General features: G+C 43.5%; 2 protein-coding genes across 2 annotated transcripts in view; one reads left to right on the forward strand and one right to left on the reverse strand.

Annotated features, from left to right (window-relative positions):
- The window catches only part of LOC311126342 (dolichyl-diphosphooligosaccharide--protein glycosyltransferase subunit STT3B-like), a 151,730-nt gene extending 140,576 nt beyond the window's left edge, over nt 1-11,154 (forward strand). Inside the window, exons 10-16 of the mRNA XM_084158508.1 lie at nt 3,315-3,526; nt 5,533-5,720; nt 6,026-6,197; nt 6,809-6,982; nt 7,551-7,664; nt 8,651-8,866; nt 9,179-11,154. Coding sequence (XP_084014634.1) covers nt 3,315-3,526; nt 5,533-5,720; nt 6,026-6,197; nt 6,809-6,982; nt 7,551-7,664; nt 8,651-8,866; nt 9,179-9,262 — 1,160 coding nt within the window. The 3' untranslated portion in view covers nt 9,263-11,154. The remainder of the gene's footprint in view (nt 1-3,314; nt 3,527-5,532; nt 5,721-6,025; nt 6,198-6,808; nt 6,983-7,550; nt 7,665-8,650; nt 8,867-9,178) is intronic.
- A 2,469-nt stretch (nt 11,155-13,623) lies between these two features.
- The window catches only part of LOC311107280 (oxysterol-binding protein-related protein 10-like), a 95,048-nt gene continuing 91,875 nt past the window's right edge, over nt 13,624-16,796 (reverse strand). Inside the window, exons 11-12 of the mRNA XM_084149760.1 lie at nt 15,911-16,064; nt 13,624-15,650 (exon numbers count right to left, since the gene is read on the reverse strand). Of these exons, the coding sequence (XP_084005886.1) occupies nt 15,606-15,650; nt 15,911-16,064 (199 nt within the window). The 3' untranslated portion in view covers nt 13,624-15,605. The remainder of the gene's footprint in view (nt 15,651-15,910; nt 16,065-16,796) is intronic.

Here is a 16,796-nt window from a genome sequence, read left to right on the forward strand (position 1 = left end):
GAGCAATTATTAGGAAATGGAAGACATACAAGACCACTGATAATCTCCCTCGATCTGGGGCTCCACGCAAGATCTCACCCCGTGGGGTCAAAATGATCACAAGAACGGTGAGCAAAAATCCCAGAACCACACGAGGGGACCTAGTGAATGACCTGCAGAGAGCTGGGACCAAAGTAACAAAGCCTACCTCAGTAACACACTACGCCGCCAGGGACTCAAATCCTGCAGTGCGAGACATGTCCCCCTGCTTAAGCCAGTACATGTCCAGGCCCGTCTGAAGTTTGCTAGAGTGCATTTGGATGATCCAGAAGAGGATTGGGAGAATGCCATATGGTCAGATGAAACCAAAATAGAACTTTTTGGTAAAAACTCAACTCGTCGTGTTTGGAGGACAAAGAATGCTGAGTTGCATCCAAAGAACACCATACCTACTGTGAAGCATGGGGGTGAAAACATCATGCTTTGGGGTTGTTTTTCTGCAAAGGGACCAGGACGACTGATCCGTGTAAAGGAAAGAATGAATGGAGCCATGTATCGTGAGATTTTGAGTGAAAACCTCCTTCCATCAGCAAGGTCATTGAAGATGAAACGTGGCTGGGTCTTTCAGCATGACAATGATCCCAAGGAGTGGCTTCGTAAGAAGCATTTCAAGGTCCTGGAGTGGCCTAGCCAGTCTCCAGTTCTCAACCCCATAGAAATGTTTTTGAGGGAGTTGAAAGTCCGTGTTGCCCAGCGACAGCCCCAAAACATCACTGCTCTAGAGGAGATCTGCATGGAGGAATGGGACAAAATACCAGCAACAGTGTGTGAAAACCTTGTGAAGACTTACAGAAAACGTTTGACCTGTGTCATTGCCAACAAAGGGTATATAACAAAGTATTGAGAAACTTTTGTTATTGACCAAATACTTATTCTCCAACATAATTTGCAAATAAATTCATAAAAAATCCTACAATGTGATTTTCTGGATTTTATTTTCTCATTTTGTCTGTCATAGTTGACGTGTACCTATGATGATAATTACAGGCCTCTCTCATCTTTTTAAGTGGGAGAACTTGCACAATTGGTGGCTGACTAAATACTTTTTTCCCCCACTGTAGCTACTGACCCTGGATCTGATCCTGTATATAGCTACTGACCCTGGAACTTACCCTGTATATAACTACTGACCCTGGAACTGTCCCTGTATATAGCTTCTGACACTGGATCTGATCCTGTATATAGCTACTGACCCTGGAACTGATCCTGTATATAGCTACTGACCCTGGAACTTACCCTGTATATAACTACTGACCCTGGAACTGTCCCTGTATATAGCTACTGACCCTGGAACTGATCCTGTATATAGCTACTGACCCTGGATCTGATCCTGTATATAACTACTGACCCTGGAACTGATCCTGTATATAGCTACTGACCCTGGAACTGATCCTGTATATAACTACTGACCCTGGAACTGATCCTGTATATAGCTACTGACCCTGGAACTGTCCCTGTATATAACTACTGACCCTGGAACTGATCCTGTATATAGCTACTGACCCTGGAACTGTCCCTGTATATAACTACTGACCCTGGAACTGTCCCTGTATATTTCTGACTTACTTTCTCGTATTCTTCTTATTTCTATTTCTGATTTTGTTTTACTTGACTTTTGTATTAATGTTTTATAATACTACTGATATTGATTACTGCATTGTTGGGAAAGAGCCAGCAAGAAAGGCATTTCACTGTACTAGTGCACGTGACAATAACAACTAGAAACTGTCTTTGCTATACTGCAGCAGTGAGTTAAACCCTAACCCTGCTCTCTCCCTCTCCCTAGTGTGTGTGTGTGTGTGTGGTGTGTACAAAACCGAAAGTAAAAGACGCAAAAACAAAACTTAAGAACGGGAAGCATAGAAATAACGCACATAGAACACATCTATGGCTTCTTAGACTTGCTTACAATGAGAATCACAGATCTATAACTGACAGTTCTGTGTGAATTTGGTCTGGTCACCCAAAAAGTGACATAATGCAGCTTTAATAGGATCTCTGTGTTAACCCCTGCTCTTCCTTGTGGTTCTGTCACGCCCTGGCTCTGGGGACTCTTATATGTTGAGCCAGGGTGTTAGTTTCTATGTGTAGTGTCTATGTTTTGTTTTCTATGTGTTCTTTTCTAGATCGTGTATTTCTGTGTTGGCCGGGGTGGTTCCCAATCGGAGGCAGCTGTGTCTTGTTGTCTCTGATTGGGAACCATACTTAGGCAGCCTGTTGTGCACTTGTCATTTGTGGGATCTTGTTCCGTTTAGGTTTGTGTTGTATGACCGAGGACTTCACGTTTCGTCGTAATCAGTGGACCAAGGCGCAGCGTGATATGCGTACATCTTTTAATGCGTACTTTGGACACTACAACAAAACAACAAAACGAAACGTGAAGTCCTCGGTCATACAACACAAACCTAAACGGAACAAGATCCCACAAATGACAAGTGCACAACAGGCTGCCTAAGTATGGTTCCCAATCAGAGACAACAAGACACAGCTGCCTCCGATTGGGAACCACCCCGGCCAACACAGAAATACACGATCTAGAAAAGAACACATAGAAAACAAAACATAGACACTACACATAGAAACTAACACCCTGGCTCAACATATAAGAGTCCCCAGAGCCAGGGCGTGACAGGTTCTGTATGCTATCAGTGCTGTCTACTTCTCAGAGAGAATAGTGTGTTAAACCTTAACCCAATATGTTCAACCTTAACCCAGTATATTAAACCCTAACCCAATATGTTCAACCTTAACCCAGTGTATTAAACCCTAACCCAATATGTTCAACCTTAACCCAGTGTATTAAACCCTAACCCAATATATTAAACCCTAACCCAATATGTTCAACCTTAACCCAGTGTATTAAACCCTAACCCAATATGTTCAACCTTAACCCAGTGTATTAAACCCTAACCCAATATGTTCAACCTTAACCCAGTATATTAAACCCTAACCCAATATGTTCAACCTTAACCCAGTGTATTAAACCCTAACCCAATATGTTCAACCTTAACCCAGTGTATTAAACCCTAACCCAATATATTAAACCCTAACCCAATATGTTCAACCTTAACTCAGTGTATTAAACCCTAACCCAATATGTTCAACCTTAACCCAGTGTATTAAACCCTAACCCAATATGTTCAACCTTAACCCAGTGTATTAAACCCTAACCCAATATGTTCAACCTTAACCCAGTGTATTAAACCCTAACCCAATATGTTCAACCTTAACCCAGTGTACTAAACCCTAACCCTGCTCTCTCTCCCACTCCCTAGTGGCCCTGTATGCCATCAGTGCTGTCTACTTTGCTGGAGTGATGGTCCGTCTAATGCTGACACTGACCCCCGTAGTGTGTATGCTGTCAGCCATAGCCTTCTCCAGCGTGTTTGAACACTACCTAGGGGACGACATGAAGAGGGAGAGCCCTCCCATAGAGGATAGTAGTGATGAGGACGACAAGAGGAACTCTGGAAACCTCTATGATAAGGTATGAGGATCTGTTCTAAATGGCACATTATTCCCTACATAGTGCACTTCGTTGGGCAGAGCTTTAGTACACTTAAAATCCTTATATACTGTAGTGCACTACGTTGCACTGCAGTAGCCAGAGCTTTGGCACCCTATTTTATATGTAGTGCACCACTTTTGGACAGGGCCTAGACACCCTATTCCCTATTATATACTGAACTAAAATAGAAACGCAACTTGCAACAATTTCAACGGTTTTACTGAGTTACAGTTCATATAAGGAAATCAGTCAACTGAATTACATTCACTAGGCCCTAATCTATGGATTTCATATGACAGGGCAGGGGCGCAGGCATGGGTGGGCCTGGGAGGGCATAGGCCCACCCACTGGGGAGCCAGGCCCAGCCAGTCAGAATTAGTTTTTCCCCACAAAAGGTCTTTATTACAGACCAAAATAATCCTCAGTTTCATCAGCTGTCTCGGTGGCTAGTCTCAGACGATCCCGCAGGTGAAGAAGCTGGATGTGGAGGTCCTGGGCTGGCGTGGTTACAGTGTGCGGTTGTGAGGCCGGTTGGACGTACTGCCAAATTCTCTAAAACGACGTTGGAGTCCGCTTATGGTAGATAAATGAACATGCAATTCTCTGGCAACAGGTCTCGTGAACATTCCTGTAGTCAGCATGCCAATTGCACACTCCCTCAAAACTTGAGACATCTGCGGCATTGTATTGTGTGACTAAACTGTACATTTTAGAGTGGGCTTTTATTGTCCCCAGCACAAGGTGCACCTGTGTAATGATCATGCAGTTTAATCAGCGTCTTGATATGGCACAGCTGTAAGGTGGAGGGATTATCTTGGCAAAGGAGATATGCTCACTAACAGGGATGTAAACAAATTTGTGCACAACATTTGAGAGAAATACGCTTTTTGTGCATATGTAACATTTCTGGGATCTTTTATTTCTGCACTTGAAACATGGGACCAACACTTTTACATGTTGCGTTTATATTTTAGATCAGTATAGTCAGTGTACAGTTCAGTATAGTCAGTATTCAATGTACAGTTAAGTATAGTCAGTATAGTTCAGTATAGTCAGTATTCAGTGTACAGTTCAGTATATTCAGTGTACAGTTCAGTATAGTCAGTGTACACTTCAGTATAGTCAGTATTCAGTGTACAGCTCAGTATAGTCAGTATTCAGTGTACAGTTCAGTATAGTCAGTATACAGTTCAGTATAGTCAGTATTCAGTGTACAGTTCAGTATATTCAGTGTACAGTTAAGTATAGTCAGTATAGTTCAGTATAGTCAGTATTCAGTGTACAGTTCAGTATATTCAGTGTACAGTTCAGTATAGTCAGTGTACACTTCAGTATAGTCAGTATTCAGTGTACAGTTCAGTATAGTCAGTATACAGTTCAGTATAGTCAGTATTCAGTGTACAGTTCAGTATATTCAGTGTACAGTTCAGTATAGTCAGTATTCAGTGTACAGTTCAGTATATTCAGTGTACAGTTCAGTATAGTCAGTATTCAGTGTACAGTTCAGTATAGTCAGTATTCAGTGTACAGTTCAGTATAGTCAGTATTCAGTGTACAGTTCAGTATAGTCAGTATACAGTTCAGTATAGTCAGTATTCAGTGTACAGTTCAGTATATTCAGTGTACAGTTCAGTGTACAGTTCAGTATAGTCAGTATTCAGTGTACAGTTCAGTGTACACTTCAGTATTCAGTGTACACTTCAGTATAGTACACTACTTCTGCTGGTTTAGATTTTGTTTACTCATTTCTCGAGACAATTGATGACGATCTCATTTTGATATTAGCAAGAGCTGGTGACGTTTTCCTAATATGAAGTAAACTGATTCCATATCTGTTGATGTCTTCCCACAAACTGAATGTCTATATTTTTGGTGTCACAGCATGAAAAGAGGGATTTGTGGTTCTGATATTTGAGGAAATGTACCATATTTTCAGGGGTTTTACTAACGTGTGACTATATCTGTGTTCCTGTCTCCCTCTGCAGGCAGGGAAGGTTCGTAAGCATGTCTCAGAGCAGGAGAAAGCAGAGGAAGGTCTGGGACCCAACATTAAGAGTATCGTCACCATGTTGATGTTGATGCTGCTCATGATGTTCGCTGTCCACTGCACCTGGGTTACAAGTAACGCCTATTCCAGCCCTAGTGTTGTACTGGCCTCTTATAACAACGATGGGTAAGATCACACGTTGACTCACTTTCTTTTGTTGATTACTTTGCTCTGTAACTGTCGTTTCCTAATGTCTCTCTCCTGCGATGTTTCTCTCTCGCTGTTTCACTCTCTCACGGTTTCTCTCTTTCTCTCTCTCTCTCTCTCTTTCTCTCTCTCTCTCTCTCTCACCAAACCACAGAAGAAAATAAGAAGATGTAAATATGGTGTTTTCGGCGATGGCATTATGGGATAGCTAGGAACTTGTAAACAATGACCCATTCCTTAAATCAGTTCTCTCTCCGTGTTTCTCTCCACTCTTCTCTACCCAGGTCGAGGAATATTCTGGATGATTTCCGCGAGGCCTACTATTGGCTAAGGCAGAACACAGAGGAGCAGGCCAGAGTGATGTCATGGTGGGACTATGGCTACCAGATAGCGGGGATGGCCAATCGGACCACGCTAGTGGACAACAACACTTGGAACAACAGTCATATAGCACTGGTAAAGAGTCTTACACTATTGTGGTGGCAGAATTTGGAGTGAGCTGTTGTACTTCTCAAGGGATATGTTCTGTGTTGGACTGTGATGTTATGTCTTTCATAGACTCCTGGTATGTCTGCACCCTAACACACGGCCATTGTGTTCTGGAACTGTTGCTTGTATGAAATAACTGTTGTTTAAACAATATGATTAGTATTATCAACTCCCACTATATAAGGGACATGTAACCATTTATTCTTTGAGTTCTTACCTGTGAAATCAGAGATCGATCTCCCCTGCAGCTGCTTGGATCGATCTCCCATCAATTATTGGATCTTGATCAGTCAATTCATGAATCAAACATTATTTTTAAGTGCATTTCGCATTATTCTCACAATCAATCAATCAAACAGTAAATGTATTAATTAATCAAAATGGAATCAATTTCACATGGGTCTTAAATCTCAACATAGTTTACAGGAGGCAAGCAAAATAAGAATGTGCCTCTGGCGCCACCATGTGGACATGTGTGAGTTATTCATCCTCTCTCTTTCTCTTTCTCTCTCGCTCTCCCTCCCTCCTCTCTCTCTCATTCTCTCTCTGTCTCTCTCTCTCTCTCTCTGTGTGTTCAGGTGGGCAAGGCCATGTCGTCCAATGAGAGTGCAGCGTATGAGATCATGAGGTCTTTGGATGTGGACTATGTGCTTATTATCTTCGGAGGTGTGATTGGCTACTCTGGTGATGACATCAACAAGTTCCTGTGGATGGTGCGGATCGCAGAGGGAGAGCATCCCAAAGACATCAGGGTGAGGATGACTTTAGTGGTGAGGTGATGCTTCCACTGTTAGCTACAGAAGGATCGCAGAGGGAGAGCATCCCAAAGACGTCAGGGTGAGAGACGGCAGCCTTTAAACCATCATGTAAAAAAAAAAAACACAAGTATTGGTGAGCTGAAACTCCCACTGTGAGCTATAGAAGGATCGCAGGGTGAGGTAAACTGTGAGCTATAGAAGGATCGCAGGGTAAGGTGAGGTAAACTGAGCTATAGAAGGATTGTGAGGTAAACTGTGAGCTATAGAAGGATCTCAGGGTGAGGTGAGGTTATACCAAATACTTGGAAAGTTGGCCACTTACATATGATGTGAAGTCCATAGAAGTATAATTCAATTTCTATGGTTGTCTTTTTTTTCAAAAGCTTTGTCATGATGTTGTGCATAAAGACTATGTTAAGTTAAATACGAACAATGAATTGGTTAAAAACAGGATGAGTCTCTAAAGAGTTTCTGTCCTCATTATGAGTGTACTAAACTGTCTGTCTGTATGTTCCCTCAGGATGAGTGTACTAAACTGTCTGTATGCATGTTCCCTCCTCAGGAGAGTGACTACTTCACCCCCCAGGGAGAGTTTAGGGTGGACAAAGAGGGGTCTCCCATCCTGCTCAACTGCCTCATGTATAAGATGTCATACTACCGCTTTGGAGAGATGCAGGTAAGAGATGCTCTACTCTGCCGTATCACCCTAACCCTAACCCGGTCACATAATAACACTTCATCTGTATGTGTGCACTTACAGATGAATCCTAACTGGAGACCTGTGCCTGTAACTTGGACTTTGGCCTAATGCATGCATTTAGTGTCACTTCACAGGGATCTCAAGCCCTGACACAGCTGCTCTAGTTTACTTCACAGGGATCTCAAGCCCTGACACAGCTTCTCTAGTTTACTTCACAGGGATCTCAAGCCCTGACACAGCTCCTCTAGTTTACTTCACAGGGATCTCAAGCCCTGACACAGCTCCTCTAGTTTACTTCACAGGGATCCCGAGTGGTGCAGTGGTCTAAGGCACTGCATCGCAGTGCTAGCTGTGCCACTAGAGATCCTGGTTCGAATCCAGGCTCTGTCGTAGCCGGCCGCGACCGGGAGACCCATGGGGCGGCGCACAATTGGCCCAGCGTCGTCTAGGGTAGGGGAGGGAATGGCCGGCAGGGGATGTAGCTCAGTTTGTAGAGCATGGCGTTTGCAACGCCAGGGTTGTGGGTTCGATTCCCACGGGGGGTATGAAAAAAATAATGAAAAAAAGTGATGTATGCACAAACTGCAAGTCGCTCTGGATAAGAGCGTCTGCTAAATGACTTAAATGTAAATGTAATCTCAAGCCCTGACACAGCTCCTCTAGTTTACATCACAGGGATCTCAAGCCCTGACACAGCTCCTCTAGTTTACATAACAGGGATCTCAAGCCCTGACACAGCTGCTCTAGTTTACTTCACAGGGATCTCAATCCCTGACACAGCTCCTCTAGTTTACTTCACAGGGATCTCAATCCCTGACACAGCTCCTCTAGTTTACTTCACAGGGATCTCAAGCCCTGACACAGCTCCTCTAGTTTACATCACAGGGATCTCAAGCCCTGACACAGCTCCTCTAGTTTACTGTCAAACACTTACACCACCTGACCATCTCTCCTCCCCCCAGTTGGACTTCCGGACGCCGCCGGGTTTCGACCGGACGCGTAACGCTGAGATCGGTAACAAGGACATCAAGCTGAAACACCTGGAGGAGGCGTTCACCTCAGAGCACTGGCTGGTCCGGATCTACAAGGTCAAGAAGGAGGAGAACAGGGACCCCCTGGAGCACAGTCCCCGTAGTAGCAGCAGCAGCAGCAGCAGGCAGAAGTACACCTCTAAAAAGGTACAGGATCAAGATCAGGAACAAGGTCATCCATGCTTCTCTCTTCTCAATTGGAGAGCGCTGGTGAATGATTCTGCTGTCCCTGTCCAGAATCATATACCCATGCCCCTTCATCCTTGGCTCTGTCCAGAATCAATTACCCCTTCATCCTTGCACCCTAGATCATGTTTATACATCTAAAAGAATAGGACATGTATAATAAATTAGTCTAAAATGCCATCTAACCTATCAGAGTGCTAAATGCCTAGGGTTAGAGGTTTTTCTGGACTGATCTATTGTCATCTAAATGTTCTTTGATTTGATTTATTGCAGACGGCAAAGAGGAAGCGTGGTCACGTGAAGAACAAACTTGCCCTCAAGAAAGGCAAGAAACTGAACAACAAGAAATCAGTTTAACCAGAGAGAGAGAGAGAGAGAGAGAGAGAGAGAGAGAGAGAGAGAGAGAGAGAGAGAGAGAGAGAGAGAGAGAGAGAGAGAGAGAGAGAGAGAGAGAGAGAGAGAGAGAGAGAGAGAGAGAGAGAGAGAGAGAGAGAGAGAGAGAGAGAGAGAGAGAGAGAGAGAGAGAGAGAGAGAGAGAGAGAGAGAGAGAGAGAGAGAGGAGAGAGAGAGAGAGAGAGAGAGAGAGAGAGAGAGAGAGAGAGAGAGAGAGAGAGAGAGAGAGAGAGAGATGTAAAAATCATTCAAAACGCAACAAGCAAGTAATCCACCAATCAAGAAGAATAACGAACACCAACCAACCAATGGTCTGGAGAGACCTGTTACCTGGACGACCAGGTCTATGATGATCATCGTGGTAACGGGAGGTTCTATGATAACCCTTCTGTGACCTCTGTTGGGGGTGTCGGCTAGTTCCGATGACCTCCCTCTGTCGGTTTGGGTTTTAACCTGAGGAACTTAACTTTGACCTTTCGACAACCTTTTACATTTTATTTTGTACTTGAATGTTGCTGTGAGGCGGAGCCATCTTAAAGTTACACCAATCCAGACAGAGGCTGCATCCCAAATGTCACCCTATTCCCTATTGGCCCTGTTCAAAAGTAGTGCACTATGTAGGGAATAGGGTGCCTTTTTTATGGGAAAAACAAACAAACAAAACAACTACTCGAAGATCAAACTCATTCAATCTAAACTGACTTGGAATCAGTCAGTGGCACCAAAGACATTCTGTACTATTTCAGGGTGTGAACTAAACTAGTTACCTTTAAAAAACAAATGAAAGAGGAGTTTTGAAAGGAGTTTTGATGTAATGTGGAGTCAGAGATGGTTTAGTTCCTGGTGCATGCTCAGTTATTGTTTGGTACCTACTACCTGTCTGTCTCAATTTATTTGGTCTCATGTATGTGTTGGCCAGGTGTCAATCCGTCACTATGGGGATGTCAAATAAACACATTTTTTAAATCCCAGTAGATTTCCTGTAACAATACATCTTATAATTCCTGGAGAACAGAAATACAACAAGGACTTCATGATACGTTAGATGTAGTTTGTTCTTTTAATTTCCTCATGAGATTGTCTGGGCTAGATGCTCTTAGTACGACTGAAACATCTCTTCTTCTAGGTTTTTGAATAAGCTGCACTGAAACAGCCTAAGATGCTAAGATTGCCCATTTGTCCTGATGCACTTTAGCCACAACGGTACTACTCCTTGTCCTCTAGCCACCCTTCTGTTTTTAAAGGTAACCAGTAGAATGAATTCTCTGGTACGTAAGTGCTTATTTTCAGGAGTTTACCTCTATGGTTTAACTACACCCATGTCTAATCTAAGCCAGTCTGTCCCTCAACCAGTTTCTCTTTATTTCTCATGATGACTGGTCAGTTTTCACCAGTCATCTATATATGGTTTTCACTTAACTAACTCAGCACTCTGCTTGTGTTTCTGTTCAGGTAGAATGCTATGCTCAGTCTGTATAAAAAGAGAGGACTGTATTGGCCTTAACAGCTTACTATGAGAAACCATATCGTCTGAGTCCGAGACTCTGTCTGCGTCACAAAGGGCACTCTATTCCCTATGTAGTGCACTACTTTTGACCAGAACTTTATGGGCCCTGGTCAGAAGTAGTGCACTAAATAGGGAATAGGGTGCCATTTTGGATGCAGCCTCTCTAGGGTATTTATTACATGAACGATGGAGGCTAATCGAAAAAAGTAGTGTCCTATCAAGGAATGAAATGCAGAAATTGTATAATTTCTTTCTTAAGTCAAGGTTTATTCCATCAATTGTAATGAAATGGATGCTGGTGGGTGTGAGAATGAAAGATACCTTTTTGAATTAAAGAGGTTGCATTGAATTGGCTCTGTGTCATTTTGTCAAAAATCTTCCTTTCGCTCCAACACGGCTTTGTCTTCTCATGGAAGATTCCAAATGTACATGTGTATGTCTGTTAGGATCCACTAGATGGCAGCACTCACCGCCAGTTAGCGTCAGTTCGCTGTAGAGATATTTTACAACATGTCTGCATGAGATTCAGTACTAGGATCAGTTATATTCTTGGAGAAGAGCTACTTTCATTTGTGTTTTCTAACGGCCTCAAACCCAGTCATCAGTAGTCCGAAATCCAAACTTAATATCATTCTGGTTCACTATTGTTTCACTTAACTGAGACAATAGTGAACCAGAGATAGTATTCACAGTGGTTTCCAGACTAAATCAGCATTCTACACCACAGACAACCTGCCAACAACAGATCAGCCACAGATCGTGATGAGATATTTATTAAACTACATAATATATATGGAAACCCCAGCCCCTGGCTGTCCCATGTCTTAGACTACTTTCTAAGTCAAGTGTTGCATAGGTTCTACACAGGTGGGCAAGACGAGAGCTGCGTCCCAAACGGCACCCTATCCACAATATAGTGCACTACTTTTGACCAGAGCCATATGAGGAAAAGGATGCCATTTGGGACGCACACAAAAAGTGTTTGGTCAAAGCTCAGTGACTGATGAAGTACGCTGCAGTGTTGCACTTCACACTCACATAACATTCATACTCAAAAGGTTATTGATCTTATACTGACAGGACAGAGGAGTTAAGAGCTGTTCACACCACTGAGCCAAACCAAACTGGCCTGGTTCCACAGAGGAGTTAAGAGCTGTTCACACCAGTGAGCCAAACCAGACTGGTTCCACAGAGGAGTTAAGAGCTGTTCACACCACTGCGCCAAACCAAACTGGACTGGCCTGGTTCCACATAGGAGTTAAGAGCTGTTCACACCAGTGAGCCAAACCAGACTGGTTCCACAGAGGAGTTAAGAGCTGTTCACACCAGTGAGCCAAACCAGACTGGTTCCACAGAGGAGTTAAGAGCTATTCACACCATTGAGCCAAACCAGACTGGTTCCACAGAGGAGTTAAGAGCTGTTCACACCAGTGAGACAAACCAAACTGGACTGGCCTGGTTCCACAGAGGAGTTAAGAGCTGTTCACAGCACTGAGCCAAACCAAACCGGATTGGCCTGGTTCCACAGGGGAGTTAAGAGCTGTTCACACCATTGAGCCAAACCAGACTGGTTCCACAGAGGAGTTAAGAGCTGTTCACACCAGTGAGCCAAACCTAACTGGACTGGCCTGGTTCCACAGAGGAGTTAAGAGCTGTTAACAGCACTGAGCCAAACCAAACCAAACTGGATTGGCCTGGTTCCACAGAGGAGTTAAAAGCTGTTCACACCACTGAGCCAAACAAAACTGGACTGGACTGGTTCCACATCTACCATAGTTGCTGGAAAGGACCATGTGAAAGGAAGCTATCCGAGTCAGCAGTTTGGTTCTGGTCGGCACGATAGTGTGAAAAGGTTAATACATTCTCACATACCCATATTACTGATAAAATGACCTCTAGAGCTCCTATCTCCATCCTCCTGTCTACAAAGAGTACATGCTAAGTGGGATCCTTGGGACATCCAACTCTGATGTCACCCCATTGAAGTTTAAATGGAAAACAGTTAAAGGAAAACTCCACCCAAAAACAATATTTTGGTATTTGTTTCATTTGTCCATTGTTGACAGTCCCAAAATGTATTGTTTGTCATCAATCAAGTTTTCAAGATACAGAAATCATCCCTGTATGATGCATTTTGTATCGTATGATTCTGCGTTTTGCTTCATATGAAGCAAAATGCATCATATGGGGAGGATTTCTGTATTTTGAAAGTTACATAACTAAAAAAATTGGTAGGGTCATTCCAATGATCCCAGTTAGCATCTACTGTCTACAAAGTGTATAACAGTGCTTCTCAGTCAGTTTAAACAAGGCAGGACAAAATGCCTCTCCATTTCATTCACTGTCACCTCCATTATATGATCACAAAAACTGCATGAGGATTCTGTTGATGGAGAATTTTGGAATTATATTCAGACTAAGTTACCTAACCAATGAACATTGTAATTTCTACTAACAAATAGGAGACAGATTGTTAGTAGAGGGACCATTGATGGAGCTATCGTGATGGATGAGTCTCTCCTGTGTTGTTAGGTGAAGACATGTTGCTAGCACCGCTGCTACAATAAATGTTGTAATTAGACAAACATGTCAGTGAAGGGACCATTATTGGAGCAGCTCTCCTTGTTAGGTAAGATCAAACCTCGTCCCCAGGCTCATTACTACAGAGAAAGAGCTGGCTGACGACAAGACAGACTAGGGGCTAGGTTGATTTTGATTTAATACGGGCCGCGGAAGATCCTCAATATAGCGCAATTGAAATGTAAAGATAATTTCAGATTGAGCCGACATATGCAGCGTTTACCGTGAACGCAGTATCCGCGAACACGGGAACATTGCCTTTAAATTATAGCGCAGATCTTCCGCGGTCCAGATTGAATCTAGGCCTAGGATCACAGGATCTTGAAACCAGGAGAATAAATATCAGATGTGGATTAAATAAATCAAGGGTCAATACATCTACTACCAGGCCCCAACAGAGTGATTAGACTTCATCTTAAACAGACAGACATCTTGTGTGTCTGCCCCAAATGGTACCCAAATCCCTACACAGTAGGCTGCAGTCACACAGGCAGCACAATGTTTTCCACTAATTGGTCTTTTGACCAATCACACCAGATCTTTTCACATCAGATATTTTTCAGAGATGATCCGATTGGTCAAAAGACCAATTAGTGAAAAAAAAAAAACATCTGTCTAAACGCAGCCAAAGTGCACTACCTTTGACCAGAGCCCTATGGGCCTTGGTCAACATTAGTGGACTATACAGTATAGTGAATAGGGTGCCATTTGGGATACTTATATGAGAATGAACAGTAGGGTGCCTTGGGAGTAAATCATGTAAGATAAACTGTTTTTCGAAAAGTAGTTCTGAGTCCAAATACAGATTATCTCTGGGTGGATTTCTCCTGGACCCTGGTGTCACATGGTATTTGTACCTCCTGGATACGGTTAGATTTGAACCTCCTGGATAAGGTTGGATTTGTACCTCCTGGATACGGTTGGAGTTGTAACTAATTAGACGCTATAAAGATGTCTTCAAGGTTATAAATTAGACCCTATAAAGATGTCTTCAAGGTTATAAATTAGACCCTATAAAGATATTTTCAAGGTTCGGCCATATAAAGGACAAACAGACTGGAGCACCGGGCTACTTCATGGTTACAATCACTACAATGTTAGTGTGAATACTGAGAGAGCTGGTTTGGGCTGGGGAAGTGGCTTTAAGTTTGACATTATAGCAGTGTTCACCTCTGATTACATTCTCCATTCTGGGCTGAAGGATACGGTGTTCTATACTGTGGTATGCTGTTATCCACAGTGTCCAAGTCAAGTGTGACAAGCATACATACCTGTACGTATATACTGTTCGTCATACAACAGAAGGGCTGAAGGAAGACTCTTCTCTATACAGTATGTATGGTGTTATTACTTCCATACTGTACGTCATACAACAGAAGGGCTGAAGGAAGACTTCTCTATAAAGTATGTATGGTGTTGTGTGTTATTATGAACAAATCATACATCATTGGATCTTACATACATCATACAGTGGAAGGACAACCTCTCCTGTGGCCTTTAGACTAATAACATTGGATACAGCTGGAAGGACAACCTCTCCTGTGGCCTTTAGACTAATAACATTGGATACAGCTGGAAGGACAATCTCTCCTGTGGCCTTTAGACTAATAACATTGGAGACAGCTACAGTATGCTACAGTACCTGTGCAAACAAATTAAAAGCGAAGGAAGAAGCATGTGAATATAATCTATTATCCTGGTATTTGGATTGTACTATATATCAAAAAGCTACATAATTGTTCAGCTATCGTTGATCACCAACGATCACGCTCATCCTCTGTCCCTCCCAACCTCTTCCTGGTTCGAACTGGTCCATCTCCTAAATGGCCGCAGAGTTTCCTGGATCGTATGGAGCAGGTCAGCTTCTGATAGGAAACGCAGTGAGCTTGCTGTCCGACTGTGGTTCCTGTCCCTCTGACAGTCTTTGGCACCTCTCATTCTTAATGAGATGACTGAGGCGTAATCTCCTCATCCAAGACAGTCCTTGGGCACATCTGTAATAGCATCTTGCTCCCTGTATAGAGCACTCCTTTTGCAGTTGTGCACTGTACAGATAATAGGGTATCATTTGGAACACACCCCCTTGTATTTCTGGTCTGTTCTCTAGCGGCTGGCTAGCTGGTCCCCAGTGAGTGTTGCCATGACCACCAGCGGGCCGCTCGCTGTGCTGTGATCGGCAGCTGGCATGTTGCCCCTCCCCCCCAGAGGCCCCTCCCCTCGTCAGTGGGTCTTCCACAAGGGGTTGTGATACACCCAGCCCTCGCCCTGAGAGAGAGAGAGAGAGAGAGAGAGAGAGAGAGAGAGAGAGAGAGAGAGAGAGAGAGAGAGATAGAGAGAGAGAGAGAGAGAGAGAGAGAGAGAGAGAGAGAGAGAGAGATTAAAAGGAAACATGTTTAGTACTGGCTTTTTGAAATAATGTTGACTGTGAACAAACATTAAAGACAAGACCAGGGAAGCTGACTCAAACTTAGAGGTAATGTTAGAGGTTAACGTCAAAGTTTACAGTTTAGGTCCTAGTCCCTCACCTCCTTGATGAAGTATTTGGGTTTCCAGGGTGTGTTGGAGGCAGCTCTCTGTCGGCCCTCTGCTCTCTGCCTCTCCTCCAGACAATGTTTGTGCTCTGTAGCAGAGTCAATGTTTCCTGACCTGAGAGCTGAGGTAACATGCTGCCACAGACGCCTGTAGAGGAACACTTTACCATTATAACTGATCTCAGAGCTGACATAACATGCTGCCACAGACACCAGTAGAGGAACACTTTACCATTAGGAGTAGGACACAGCATGCCAACTGAAGACAGGTGACTAGGAGTAGGACACAGCATGCCAACTGAAGACAGGTGACTAGGAGTAGGACACAGCATGCCAACTGAAGACAGGTGAGTAGGAGTAGGACACAGCATGCCAACTGAAGACAGGTGAGTAGGAGTAGGACACAACATGCCAAATGAAGACAGGTGAGTAGGAGTAGGACACAGCATGCCAAATGAAGACAGGTGAGTAGGAGTAGGACACAGCATGCCAAATGAAGACAGGTGAGTAGGAGTAGGACACAGCATGCCAAATGAAGACAGGTGAGTAGGAGTAGGACACAGCATACCAAATGAAGACAGGTGAGTAGGAGTGAGCTTAGGATAATAGTTTTAATTATCTGCTGAGTCTGTCCTTAATCAACCTCTTCTCTCTGACAGGTATATTGGCAGAACACTTGACACAGCTAGACAAGCTATCCTCCAACACCGCAGTAAGATGAGCAGGCCCACTAATGGAATGTTCTGACTCAATGGTGGAAGAGGAGCAGGCCCACTAATGGAATGTTCTGACTCAATGGTGGAAGAGGAGCAGGCCCACTAATGGAATGTTCTGACTCAATGGTGGAAGAGGAGCAGGCCCACTAATGGAATGTTCTGAC

Source organism: Coregonus lavaretus (genome assembly GCF_964263955.1).
Source record: "Coregonus lavaretus genome assembly, chromosome: 3".
NCBI lineage: Eukaryota > Metazoa > Chordata > Actinopteri > Salmoniformes > Salmonidae > Coregonus > Coregonus lavaretus.